Source organism: Marmota marmota, unplaced genomic scaffold (genome assembly GCF_001458135.2).
Source record: "Marmota marmota marmota unplaced genomic scaffold, marMar, whole genome shotgun sequence".
Lineage (NCBI taxonomy): Eukaryota > Metazoa > Chordata > Mammalia > Rodentia > Sciuridae > Marmota > Marmota marmota.
The window spans coordinates 10,078,416-10,092,906 of NW_026000164.1; the positions used below are offsets into that span (position 1 = coordinate 10,078,416).

A 14,491-nucleotide genomic window follows, 5' to 3' on the forward strand; every position below is an offset into this window, starting at 1 on the left:
TATATATATATATATATATATATATATTTTTTTTTTTAACTTTGTCAGTGACATATTTTTTCTTTTAAAAAAACAAAGTTAATACAAATGATAAAACTTTTTGCCTACATTAAATAGTTATAAAACACATACATACTAAATAAAGATGGAACTTCACCTTCGAAAGACCTGGAGCTTGTGTATGGGAGTGTCAGAAGGGTTGGATTTGTAAGTCACAGTGAAATAGTAGAAGAAGGGCTATCTGAAGGCAATGGAAAATTGTGACACTAGAGGTAGGTAGGAGTGGCTCATGATACATGGTGACCTGAGGTGGCAGGTACAAGTCTAAGGTGAATTTTGGGGTTTTCCTTCATGGTTCATGAATATTGTTTTCTGAATTCACAGTTTCTTATGATCATGTGTAAACAAATGTGAAATTCCCTACAATCAAATTATTCTCTGATATCATTGTCTTGGAACATTTATCAAGTGTTATAGAAGAACTGACTGTGTATGTGGTGGATATTTTATATTTATATACATTTATCTTTGTGGAGCTATTTGAAAGTGAGTTGCCATGACTTTTTAATTTCTCAATACTTCAATATAAATCTAAGGCTTTTTTTTTTCTGTATAGCCATAATATCATTGCCATCCTAGGGCAATTAACCTAGGTTAACTCACCAATTAAATTTTTTAAATTAATATTTTTTAGAGTGGTTTAAGGCTCAGAGAAAACTTTAAGCAGAAAGTACAGAAGATTCCCTTTATACCACCTCCCCCAACTCCATATATAGTTTCCCTCTGATATGAACATCTTTCATTAGTATGGTTTATTTGTTACAATTGATAAGCCAATATTATTACCTTATTGTATGAATTTATTAACCTTTACATTAGGGTTCACTCTGCTGTACTGTTCTGTGGGTTTTAAAGAATTCAGAGAGATTATCTATCCACCATATCAGTAACATACAGAGTAGCTTCACTGTCCTAAAAATCCCTTGTGCACTACCTGCTTATTCCTCCCTTCTCATGGATTATTTTACTGTGGCTATAATTTTGCCTTTGTCAAGAATGTCACATGATTGGACTTATACAGTAGATAGTCTTTTTGACTGTATGCATTTAGGGTTTCTCCGTATTTTTTCATGACTCCATGGCTCGTTTCTTTTTTATTTCTGAACACTATTTCATTTTATGGATATCCCCCAGTTTGTTTATTCATTTACTTACAGAAGGACATTTTTTTTGCTTCCAGTTTGGGGCAATTGTGGACAAACTGCCCCCATAAACATGTTTGTAGGTTTTTGTGTGGATATAGGTTTCAACTCATTTGGATAACTACAAGGAAACATGACTACTGGGTCATATGATAAGACTATGTTTAGTTTTGTAAAGATATCACCAGACTATCTTTTAGAGTGGCCCTACAGTACTGTTTGGTTGCACCAGAAATAAATGAGAGTTCTTCATCCACATTCTTGTCAACATTGTATGTTTTGAATTTTAGCCATGCTAATAGGAGCCTAGTGGTATCTCATCATTGTTTTAGTTTATAATTCCCTGATGAGGTATAATGATCAACATTTTTTCATATACTTATTTGCTGTTGTTTACCTTCTTTGATAAAGTGTCCAGGTCTTTTGCCTATTTTAAAAATTGGATTGTTTGTTTTCTAATAGTTGGATTGTAAGAATTCTTTGTGTGGTTCGGAAAACAGTCATTTATTTGTTATATATTTAGTGAATATTTTCTTTCACACTGGCTTTTCTTTTAATTATCTTGATAGTGTGTTTCACACATTATAAGTTTTTAAGTTTAATGAAGTTCACCTTATCAATTTTTCTTTCATGGCTTTGTACTTTTGGTATTGTAGTTAAAAGCTCATTGCTAAACCTAAGACTAGATTTTCTCCTAGGAAAATCTTCTAGAAGGTTTTATGATTTTGCATTTTATGGTTGGGTCTGCTATGCATATTGAATTAAGTTTTGTGACAGGCATAAGGTCTGTATCCAGTTTTTGTTTTGTTTTTTTTTTGCACGTGGATGTTCACACACCCCACATCATTTGTTGAAAAGACTCTTTTCTCCATTGCCTTTGCTTTATGGCAAAGATGTGTCAAATATACTGCTATGGATCTGTTTCTGGATTTCCTGTTCTATTCCACTAATTTTTTTTCTGATATTTCTCCAATATCATATTATCTTGATTATGGTGGTTTTATAGTAAGTCTTGACATTGGATAATTTTAGTCTTCCAACTTTATTCTTCAGAATTGTGTTGACTATTTTGGGTCTTTTGCCTTTCCATACAAACTTTAGAATTAATTTGTCAATATGCGCTAGATAATGTTGTGGGGTTTTCATTAGGATTTTATTGAGCCTATTGTGTAAGCAAATGTGAGGTTCTCTGTGTTCAAATTGTTCCTTAATATATCAATTATATGACACAAACTAAGCAAATGAAATTAGTGGAACTTATCATAAACAGATATAGATATATATCCCCCTCCTCTCTGAGCCATTTGAAAGTAGGTTGTAGATATAAGACCTCAGACACAATGAGGTCATATTCCTTCATAACCACAGTATTTACCAATTCCAGGGTATTAATACTGATTCATCAATTAGCTTTTAAACTGTTTTGTGGGGTTTTTTTTGTTTTATTTTGTTTAGATTTTTAAAAATTCCCTTCCTGGCCTGTGCTAGGCACTGTGATTTGTTGAGATGTGAAGGCAAACAAGCAGAGTTCCTGCCTTTAGAAGTTCACAGACTCCTCAAGATAGACATCCAAGACATTATAATAGGTTGGGATAAGGGCCACTGTAGCTGTATCTGCTTTCCTTTCATTCAAGGAATATGCTAGCAGAAATGTACTTCCTGTGGGGTTAAGATGACTCTTGCCAGAGTGGCATTCTGGAGCCTCTGCCCCGTTACATGATTCACCATCCTGGTCCTGATGGACCTTCCTCTCAACGCAGAGGGACTTGTGCCCATCTAGAAGTCCATCCTGTAACCAACAGGATGTCATTTCCTCCCTTGGGTTCTTTCCATTTCTGTGATTTATCAGGCACAGAGGAACAAGGAGGCCGTTGAGAACCAGCTAAGGGTTGGGGATTTTATCCTCTAGGTCAGTTGTATTAAGTAGGACATAGGTTTGGCCATAAATGCCAGTAATCCGAATTAACTGTGGTTTAGTCAAGATAGGATTTCATTTCTTTTTCACGTGACTGTAGGTAGCTGGCGGAGGGGTGGAATACTGGCTCAGATCCCCCGGAGTCATCCAGTGATGTGGGCTTATTTTGGCTTATGATTCCATCTTCTCTGCCATGCTATGTCACCACGTCCACATTCCAGACAGCAGAATGGAGAAAAGGGCAGCTTCTTCTCTTTCAGGCACAGTCTAGAAACTACATACTTCTGTCCACATTCTGCTGGCCAGAATTTACTCACATAGCCTGCATGCAAGAAGGTACTGAGAAACAGTCTTCATTTGGGAGGCCATAAACCAATATAAAAACGGTGAGTTTTAGTCCATATGAGAAAGGTAGAGAGGATATTGAGGACAGCTTGCAGCTTAGCAATTGTTAAAAAAAAAAAAAAGACAAAAATGCCTTCTATAAAATTAATCCCTTAAGATGCTCCATAAAAGCATGTGTAGTAGCCAAATAATTTTGGGAAACATTAAGCAATATTTTGATCTCATTGAGATTCACAACATAGAATGGCATATTAAAGGCTCTGAGAAGTCCTTACAGTAAAGAAATGAGTCCATCTTTGTTTCACTTAAGATAATTTGGTCAAGCCAGGTGTGGTGACACCACACCTGTAATCCCAAGCAGTTTGGGAGGCTTAGGCAGGAAGATTGTGAATTCAAACCAGCCTCAGCAACAGGGAGGCACTAAGCAGCTCCGTGAGACACTGTCTCTAAATAAAAAATACAAAATAGGGCTAGGGATGTGGCCCGGTGATTGAGTGCCCCTGAGTTCAATCCCTGGTACCCACCCACCCCCCAAAAAAGATAATTTGGTTTAAAAAAAATCCCCTTTACAACTTTTGAAATTTTTTCTTTTTTTGCAGAAACTCTGTTAACATAAGCTTAAGAATCATAGAAGTTTCCTTAGTTTAAAGCAGTTCTGCTTTTAGGGATATAGTCAACGGAAATGTGTGCATGTTGTTTCAGTCAAAGTTCAGTCAATCAGAGGAGTAGAATGAGGAGAAACATAAAAGGATTTCCTGCAGGAATTGTTCGGTGGAACAGTGGGAGCTAGTGGGCAGCCTGTGAAAGCTGTGGTCTTGTCTCTGAGATGCTGCTTGAGGTCCACTTAGTAGACAGTCATGGAGGAAGGGCAAAAAGGTGGAAAGGGGAATGTCTGGAACTTATGATGGACAGGAACCTGGCTGGGTCAGACTCCAAGACTTGGATTTCCTATAGGAAGACCTGGTGTCCTTCATTATGGAGTTGAAAAAATACCTAGCTTAGAAGTCAGAGAAGCTGAAGGAGCATCTAGCATTGGCGGGCCTGGCTGCTGCCTCTCACCTCTGTGCTGAGCCTGTGACAAGCCACAATGGAGGTGAGCTGCCTGATGCTCCCACACTCATGTGAACACAACATGGCTACTGTTTCACTTCTGACTTCCAAATCTCAACTGGAAATATACAAGGTAGGGAATTCTGAGTATAGTTTAGTATAACCAGGTTAGTGCTTTACAGAGATACTACCCATATATTCACCAGATGACAAGTACAGAATTTTGTTCACAGCAGTGCTGGTTGCAGTAGATTTAAACTGAAAATAAACTAAAGGGGCATCAACAGTTAAGTAGATGAACTGCTAGGCATATGACAGAAGTCATAGAAGAACAAATTGTTGCCACATGCATGAAGGTGGGTGTCTCCTACAAGTATATCGAGCAAAAGAAGACAGAAAAACTATGACTGCATTTATAGAAATTTCAAAAAGAACAAAGCTAATTCATGAAGTCAGGGTCTTGAGAGAGAATATGACTTGGAGGGCTCTGAGGGGGCCTTTGGTATGCAGATAATGTGCTTTCTGCTTCTTGAACTGGGCTGTAATTAAATTTAGGTAAATCGAATGGGTTGTGTAGTTGTAATTTGTGCTCTTGTTACACTTCAGTACAAAGTTTATGTACATTAGAGTTTTACAGGCTGTTGAGCAGTTGTGGACAGGCTGTGTTGGAGAAAGAAAACTAAGTGGGAGCCTGTGGAGCGGGGAAGGGAAAGGCAGTGGGCACTGGCAGACACAGCTTGGTGGAGAAAAAGGAAGACAGAACCTATAGAGGGCCATGGTGGCTCTGTCCTGGGTTTTCACTCTTCCGTGCTGGCCATGTGTTGTCATTGTGATGAAAGAGGCCCTCACATGGATTCTCACCTCTGGCACACATCAGCAGAATCTTCTGTGTGGCAGGGCAAGGAGAGATTGATTCTGTAGAACTCAGCAAGGTCTCTGGCACTTAAATTCCCCAGCTGTCCTGATGCATTCCACAGGGGAAGCCCCACTGAACTATGTACATAATAAACATGGATGGAAGGAGAGGAATACAGGAATGTGAGGGAATGTGCTTCAAATCCTTACTGTTGTTCCCAAGCTTACCCTCTTACCACTCTTTCTTGTCCATAACCTTGGCAAGCACACTACTATTCTAGTCTTTCTGTTTTAGGAAATTTCTATTCCCTTTTCAAGCTTTTTGTTTTAGTGAATTCATTAGTTGGCTGGAATCAGGATTCCTCCTTTGCAAATAAACTACTTGAAGACGCCTAGTGGGAAAGGATACGCCTGTGGCTGTCTGCTGCCTGGGAAGGCCGGACTGTGTTCTCTGATGCCTCACACAAGTACCTGACACACTGTTGTTGACTGGGATTATGGATGGCATTTTTGATGCCTAGAAAATTAGGGTATGGAGTGTTAATAGGAAGTTTGTTCAGAAGTAAAATCTCACAAGTAACTTAGTGTTTTATTTTGAAAAAATTGGAATAGGCATGAAAACAATAAGGAGTATTCCAAGGCGTTCTCTGGATTCCCTCAGTCTGGCAGACGTTTGTCCTTGCTGCATTCTGAAATTCTACTTTCTGTGACAGCATTCACCCTTCTCTTTCCTTTTTTCTTTGTCTTTGGACTCTTCATGATCAGGGGCTGTGTCTTGTTCTATTTTGTGTCTCCAAAGTTGACCTCAGTAATTAATGATGAGTGACTTTGTCCCCAAATTCTGGAAGCAAAGAATTGACAGTTGACCCTTGAAGAAGGGCCACATTTGGGGAGAGAGGAGAAAGAGGAAGGGAAGCAGAACCACACTGATCAGAGGAGTGGGGAAAGATCCAAAATAGTATTCTGTCTGGGAAATCAGTGGAAAGGAGAGAAACTTTTAAGAATTGAGAGATACCACAAAGAGGTCAGTGGGAATGAGGATTTTTTAAAAACAGAGTTTTGGGACTCATCAAAGTTATTAGTGTCTGAAGAAAGGTGAGATGGAAACAAGATCGTGAGGGATTAAGGGAGCATATGAGATAAGGAAATGAGGGCAGAAGTGAGGCCATGAGAGGGAGATCTGGAAGTGGCTGAGAAAAATAGCGGAACACAAGACAATCAGCCAAAAGAGACTGTTCAAATGAAGCAAAGATAGGGTTCCCTTGCTGCCCATCCTCTGGTCCTGTGGGGTAATCCATTGGGTCGTGCATGAGATAAACCCATGAGCCTCTGTGTGGCTCTGTACCAGGCTGAGTCAGCTGTACATATCTGAGAAGCCATGTGTGGTACATATAAAGCCCTTTTCTTTGAATAATCTTGTTTCTTTTAACTTGTATCCTCCTTTTCCCACAGGAAACATGGTAGAATGGTGCTTACCTCAAGACATTGACCTTGAAGGTGTTGAATTCAAGTCTATGGCCAGTGGGTCCCATAAAATTCAATCTGACTTCATGTAAGTACTTCCAAACCTCGGTCTTGTATCATTTCCTTCCACCCACCCCTGACACTCTCCAGAGCACAAGAGCTCTTATGGGGTATTCAGGTAGGGTATATAAATGTTCTGAAAATATATGCATAGTTTGTGCTCATCTTAGTTTTCCAGCAATAAGGTCTCTAGCTTTCATCAAGTTCTCAGTGGGTTTCATGATCTCCAAAGGTAAGAACCTCTACCATAGAGGTTCTCTGACTTGCTAAGAAATAATGTGGACTTTGCTTAATGTGGTTTTCAGCTTAGTGTCGATTAACTTAAGACATCTAGGTGCCAAAAGTTGGAATTCCAGCTTTAAGTAAAGGCAGTTTTTAGTTCTGTGTAATTGGTGCATTGTGAGTTTTGTGAGGAAGAGCAAGCAGAAAGACCTTAAGGGTAATTTTGTAGCTTTAATCCCATTGTACTGAAACCATAGCTGATGGAGTGTGAGAAAGGGGAAGAAAATAAAGTGGCAGAAGTATGGAAAACTTCAGAGGCTCAGGAAGTGAGAGAAGAATCATCATGGTTTATGCCAAGAAAATAGGCAGCTAGTTCCAGAGGGGCTTAGAGATGGATCTTGGTCTGGCTGCCCCATTCTGGTCAGGATGGGACAGGACTGTGTCCATATGTCCATGGTCATGGGCAATTGAGCAGCAAGCTCACCAGGTGTCCTGACTCCAGCTGGATGACCCTCAGCTGGCGAGTTTTCTATCCCTGTGAGCTTTGTCTCTTCTGTGAGGTCAAGTGGCTTGTTTTAAGGCTGAACTTTGTTATTTGGAGCTCTGGATACAATTTATTTAGTTTGGAATTGCATCTTAAAGAAAAAGAGAACAAAAGAAAACAAAACAAAATCTCTTCCTGATTTTGAGCCCCACTATATATTTTGGTCTATTTTAGCTATTTTCGAAAGGGGCCTTTCTTCGGCCTGGCCTGCTTCGCCAACATGCCCGTGGAAAGTGAGCTGGAGCGGGGTGCACGAATGAAGTCCGTGGGCATCCTCTCTCCCTCCTACACCCTGCTCTACCGGTACATGCACTTCTTGGAGAACCAGGTTCGGTACGTGGCTTTCATACAGATGTGGGGTGGCAACAGGGCCTGCCAGCTGGCGCATGAGAGCAGTCCCTGGAGATGGAAGTTGTGCCAGAACCACAGGTGCCCTTCCAGGAGGCGTGGGGTGGTCTTTTTCTTTCCGCCAACATCTTGTAAAATAGTCCTTCACGGTGTAATGAGTGCTGGGTGAGTTTGCTTGCAGTTTATACTAATGCTCTCGTCGCACGTAGTTAAATAATTTGTTGAAATGTACGTGATCTTTGTTTACCCTAAGACACAATAATTAGGTCTTTGACCCAGTAGTCAGGCAGACTTTAAACTTCTTATATGTATAATTATTTACTATTTAGGGTCATGGGAGGAGAATTTTTAACAGAAGCAGCAAAACTATTAGTTACTGTTTTTTTTTTTTTTTTAAATTATGCAAATAACCTTTCAGATTATGAGGGGAAATCTATCTCTAATCCTAAAATCACTGTTAAAATTTTAGCATATTTGCCTCTTTTCTGATATAGTTTTTATACTTAAAGAAAATACTTGGCATCATCCTGTATAAAAACTTTTGTAGGCCATTCCTTTAGAATTTATCATTATTTAAAAATTTTTAAGAAATACCTATCTTGAAACAACATGAAAAACATTTTAAAAAGAAGTAATATTATGGAGTTTTTAAAAAGGAACATTTTTTATGGGTATCCTGAAACCTTTAGGAAGTTATTTCTTTTTTAAAAATTAATATCACAAATAGGCAATATATTCTTTTTTTTCTTTAGGTGGACACAATATCTTTTATTTTATTTTTATGTGGTGCTGAGAATCGAACCCAGTGCCTCACAAATGCTAGGCAAGCGCGCTACCACTTGTGCCACATCCCCAGCCCCAGGCAATATTCTTACAGCTCAGAAACCTAAAATTATAAGAAGATATTATGCTAGTAAGGGTCCTGGCTGAACAGTAATAACTGAGGCTCAAAAATACAATGACTCAATTAAGATAGAAATTTTTATCTCACACAGTAGTTGAGATAGGCAGGTAGTCAAGATGGGTGACCTGCTGTGTTCCATACAGTTGTGCAGGGACCCACTTCTCCTCTCTCATTATGCCACCACCATCCTAATAGTGAATTTTTTTTTTTTTTTGTATTCTAAGGTATTGTCTGAGTTTTCAAAGCTGCTCACCACTAATACACCTGCATTTCAGCCCACAGGAAGGAGGGAAAGAAGAGAAGTTTATACATCACCTGTCACATCTATTATCAAGTTCTCAATCACAAAGATACACCTATCAGCAACATAGACTGGGAAAAGTATAGGTGTGTGACTCTGTGACCACTTTACATTCTTGAGCTTTGATTATAAACAGAAAGAATAGACTTTGAGAAAATAATTAGCGGCTTCTGCTTTAGTTTTCCCCTTTGGCTATCCATATATCCACGTGCACTCTTCTTCCCAAATAGAAGCCATTTCTCCCTCACCAAAAAGAATCAGTGTCTAGGTGATGCCTCTAACCTAAAATTCAAGATTTCTGTGTGGATACACATCAGTCCTTCATTAGATCAGGGCCTGGTCCTTCTTACCTTGAAAACCTATAAAACTATAGAGAATTGCTTCCATTCCCCACCTCCCCAATGCAACATAGAAGGTGAAGTAGGAGCCACTGTGCAAGTTCTTACCTGGAAAAGTGAGGGATGAGAAATACAAAGAGTCATTAATCCATTGCAGTGATGAAATTCTGTTGAGCAGGGATTGTACATAGTCCTTGTCCTGCAGAACATTGAGCTCTTGGCTGAATCTTGGTGCTGCCGGGTAGAACAGCGCCTTGTCTATAGTTCTCTATGGCTCCTGGCCTGGCCTTTTAGCCCCATCTGAAGCCATCACTGGAGGACATGTCCTTGCATGTATTCAAATGCTCCAGAATACATTTCTTACTGGTGCAGGTTTGGGGGTCTTAATGGTCTTTTCAGGAGTTGAGAAGCCCTAGGTTTTTATAGGCCAGACATGTGGCACTACATGCCTCTCAAAAACGAAATAGATTCTCATGACTTCCAGGACTCCACTCCAAAGATCTCTTTTGGGACAAGGTTTTTAAGTCAGTGGGGTCTAAATTAGTTACTGGTATCTATTCCTGACCATCCCTTTCCTCCTCATTTCAGCAAATATTTGTAAGCTGTACCCTTTATTTGATCTTTCAAGTAGACTGACTTCCATGTCTGTCCAAGAATACTTAACTAAAGAATTTCATTTAAGCACTGGGAGAGAAGAATTTAGGTAGAGAAGAATTTGCTTTTCCAGCTCCATGAGGCTCCAAATTATTGGAGCCTCAGTTGATTTATTATATAAATTTAGTGGGGCTGGGGTTGTGGCTTAGTAAAAGAGCACTTGCCACACCACATAAAAATAAATTAAAGGTATTGTATCTGCCTAAACTAAAATAAATATATATTTAATTAGAATACACTGTCCTTAGTTACCTGTATTTTCTTCTATTTCTGCTCACAAGCTGGGCAGTTCTTACCTATTTTCATCTTACTCTTGTATTGGTATTTTTTTTTTTTTGCTCACTCAGAGCAGCATGGAGCAGGTGAAGCTACATGTTCAAATGACACAGGGTCTGGCTTCAGCTTATTAAAGTTGACAAGGGTCACCAGCTTTCTAGTCTGAAATAGCTATGATTTTTTTTTTTTTTTTACCACCTTCCCCTTCTACTGCTAAGCCAATGCCACATTGTGGTTTTTGATACTGTAGTATCTCATTTTAAGGTCCATAACTTCTGCTTTGGCTAAAATTCAGGCTAAGTTACTATAATAAAGAGGAGACACAAAGCACTGAAAACAAGATAGAATTTCAGCTTTTCTACCATGAGGTAGAAATTTCAGCTTTTCTCCCAGAGGAAGAGAAGCCATCTAGTATGGGGTGGTGGCTCTATTGCACTGGTTCTTCTGGGATGTAAGTCATTCTCTTACGCCATCCCCTAGAGCGATGTCTTCATCCACAGGGTAGACACTGACTCACATTATCATATCATGTTCCACCAGGAGAAGGACGAATGATGCTGAAGTCCCAGAACTTGAACACCTCACTTCTGCTCATACTCCATTGGCCAGTTCTTGGTGACTGGGTACACCTAGCAGAAAGGGAGTCTGGGAAAAGTAGTGTGTAGCTGGGTGTCCATATGATCACTGAAGTTTGGAAGGTTTTATTAAAAGAGGAGTAGAGCAGCAATTTCCATCCCTGACGCACGATGAAAAGTCTTCACCTAGTTCCCACATCTATTCAACAATCCCAGCAATCACTGTTCATTTCTCATGTGTCTTCCCAAGTTTGTATGAGGATATAAACAAATACAAATGTGAATGCTTATTTTGTTCCTTTTCACACAAAAGGTAACATGTTTGTACCTCACTTTTTTCATTCAACAGTATGGGAGATCTTCTCACACCAGTACCTTGAGAACTTCTTTGTTGTTTTTCACAGCTGTATTATATGACCTGTATAGAAGAACGGCACTTTATTTATCAAGTTTACTCCTGATAGGCATTTGGTTGTTTCATCTTTTGCTATTACAATTGATATCACACTGAATACCTGTGAACAAGCATCAGTTTGCATGAGTGATATATCTATACATTAAATTTCCAGAAATGAAATTAGTAGTTTAAGTGGTGTATGTATTTATGATTTTAAGAAATCTTGTCAAATTGCATTCCATATAAGTGGAACACTTTCCCATGCCCAGTAGTAATGTAGGAGAATGCCTGTTCCATCCCATCATTGCCAATACAAAAATTAAAGTTTTGAATTTTTTGGCATTCTGATGGATTGAAATAATACCCCAGCATAGTTTTTATAAGTATTTTTCTTCTTATAAGTGAGGTTGAGCACCTATAAGTCATTTGCATTTTCTTTTCTGTCAGCTGTTTCTAGCCTTTGCTACATTTTATTGTTGTTCTTGACCTTATTAATTTCTAGGAGTTTGCTGTATAATAGGGAAATTTTCTCTTTGTGATATAAATTGAAAATATTTTCCCACTTTCATTTGTTTTTTATCACTTTTTTCTTGTGTTGATATATTTTTTTTCTTTTTATGACTGCTAGATTTGGAGTCATAGCTAGCAAGGTTTTCCAACCTAGTGATTAAAGAAGACTAAAGGCAACATGAAAGAAGAGACTTGTGTGACAGAGCATGAGGAAAACTGAATTAAGTCTAGGCAAGGGTAAATTTCCTTGTGGCTGTGACTAAATTTAACTAGAGTTGATTCTGCAATACCTAACCTGTGTTGTATATTTTTTCAGACTTCTGATGTCCCAAACTTATTAGTATTTCACCTACAACTCTTGCCTTCAATATCTAATTGGAGTTCTATTATTATTTCTTATTAATCAAAAGACAGCAAGTAACTATTTTCTAATTTAAAAAATTAGAATAAAAGGGAACTAAGACACATGACCATATTTTTGGACCTAATGTTTAGATCTTGATTTAAACAAAGCAACTATAAAATGTCATTTTGGGGATAGTTGTTGTAATTTGAATATAAAGTGGTTATTAGTATATATTAAGGTATTATTTAATTTTGTTAGATGAGATAATGGCATGGTGATTGTATATTATGTTAATTTTTAATTATACTTTATCAGTTAATTTTTAATTATACTTTATATCTGTGGGTAAAATGTTATGTGGGATTTTTTTTTTTTTTGAGACATTTCAGGAAAAAGGAAAGTATTAGTGGTAGGGTATAGGGAATAGATGTAACCATGTTGCTCAAATATTGGTAACTATTGAAGCTGAGCAATGGATACATGGGGCTCATTATTCTCCTTTCCATTTGTGTGTCTGTATTTTTAAAAGTTTCCATAATGAAAAATTTTAGAACACTAAATATAAAATTAACATATACTACAGTTATTGTAGAAAACTTGAAAAATTAGAGAAAAGCCTAAAGGAAAAAGATCATGCTTTCAGGTATATCTGCTGTTAACATTTTGTTATCTTTTCCACATGTATAAATATATATACATACGGTACTTTTTTTAAAAAAGGATTCTGATGTTGAATATTTAAGTTTTGTAACTTGGTTTGTTAACCTTTCACTGTATTATGATTGGTAGTTCTCAGCATTATTTTGGTGGTTTCACAGTATGTCAATATACAGAGATAAATCACAGTTTAACTATTTCACTGTTATTGGGATTTTAGGTTTCTTGTTTTTCACAATTCATAGACATGAGCATCCTGTGAGTAAATGATCATTCATATCCATGTTCTTTAGGCCACCTTCCTAGAAATGGAATCATTGAGTCAGAGCGTGCACACATACACAGTATATAATTTGATGCAAATTATAATTTAGCCTACAGAAAGGTGGTACCATTTGGTCCCTGCACCAACAGTAATGGAAATGCCTGTCTTTCTGTACTTGCAAAGCCAGAAGGCAGACTTGTTCAGATCCATAAGGAACACACCAGAGTGATGAAGTGCAGTCGCTGCACAGAGGCATCTCGGGTTTCTCCACAGTATGAATTGTTGCAGGATGCATTAGGAAAGGCAGGGTTGGTGCATTGGGCATCTGCATAGTCGCACCTGCCTGAGATTTATCAGTGAAGTGGATGTGAACTTAAAGAGAACCCCAGTGTCTCTGGTCCTTCAGAAGAATCTTTAATCTGGTTCAGAATCCTGTGGTTTCAGCTCTGTAGCATATATTGAGCCAGTTATTACTAATTTTTACCATGTGGTGTCTCTTGGATGCTTTCCGCAGATTGCTTGGCATGGATTTCAGTGTGGAACTTTCTTAATCTATGCATTCTAATATGTAAGCGCACCAGGAGGATGTTCTTTTACATCTTGTTGAAGATCAATTTGTCTTGAAGCACTCTCAGCCTTACTTATAGTTTTTGGTTTATCTTGTATTGTTTGTTGTAAAACCTGCAGTGTATTTACATTTTGAGGCTTTCATACAATAGTTGTTAAATCCAGGAACTGCCAATTATACACACACACACACACACACACTTGTATATAATATATATATATAAAATTTGTTTATACATGCATAAATATAAATTATGTTTTATATATATTTATGTTATATGCATATACACATATACATATACACATATGTATATAACATAAATATATATGATTTATACACACACACATATAAATAAATAAATTACCCTTGATACCACCCCTTTTAGATCAAAACATACAGACTCTTGGTGTTATTTTTAGGGAAAATGGGTTCTAATGAAAACACCTTTGAACTTATTAGTTGTCTGTAATTTTCTATTAGTTGAACTTTCAGCAACTTCACAGAAATCCTTGAGGAATAACTGAAAACTGCCATCCTTTCAGAATAATTAGACACAACTTTGCCACCATGGATTTTCTGTCTACTCCAAGAACATTTGTAAGAGTGTCAGAAATTATTAGAAGCACCTCCTAGTCATTATTGTATCACCTGGCTAGTGCAAAGCTTAAAACAAAATGTATAGGAACCCACAAAAT

At 37.8% G+C, this 14,491-nt stretch overlaps 1 protein-coding gene across 1 annotated transcript in view; it reads left to right on the forward strand.

Annotated features, from left to right (window-relative positions):
- The window catches only part of Dennd11 (DENN domain containing 11), a 41,147-nt gene that overhangs the window by 7,701 nt on the left and 18,955 nt on the right, over window positions 1–14,491 (forward strand). Inside the window, exons 3-4 of the mRNA XM_048786951.1 lie at window positions 6,716–6,919; window positions 7,832–7,990. Coding sequence (XP_048642908.1) covers window positions 6,716–6,919; window positions 7,832–7,990 — 363 coding nt within the window. The remainder of the gene's footprint in view (window positions 1–6,715; window positions 6,920–7,831; window positions 7,991–14,491) is intronic.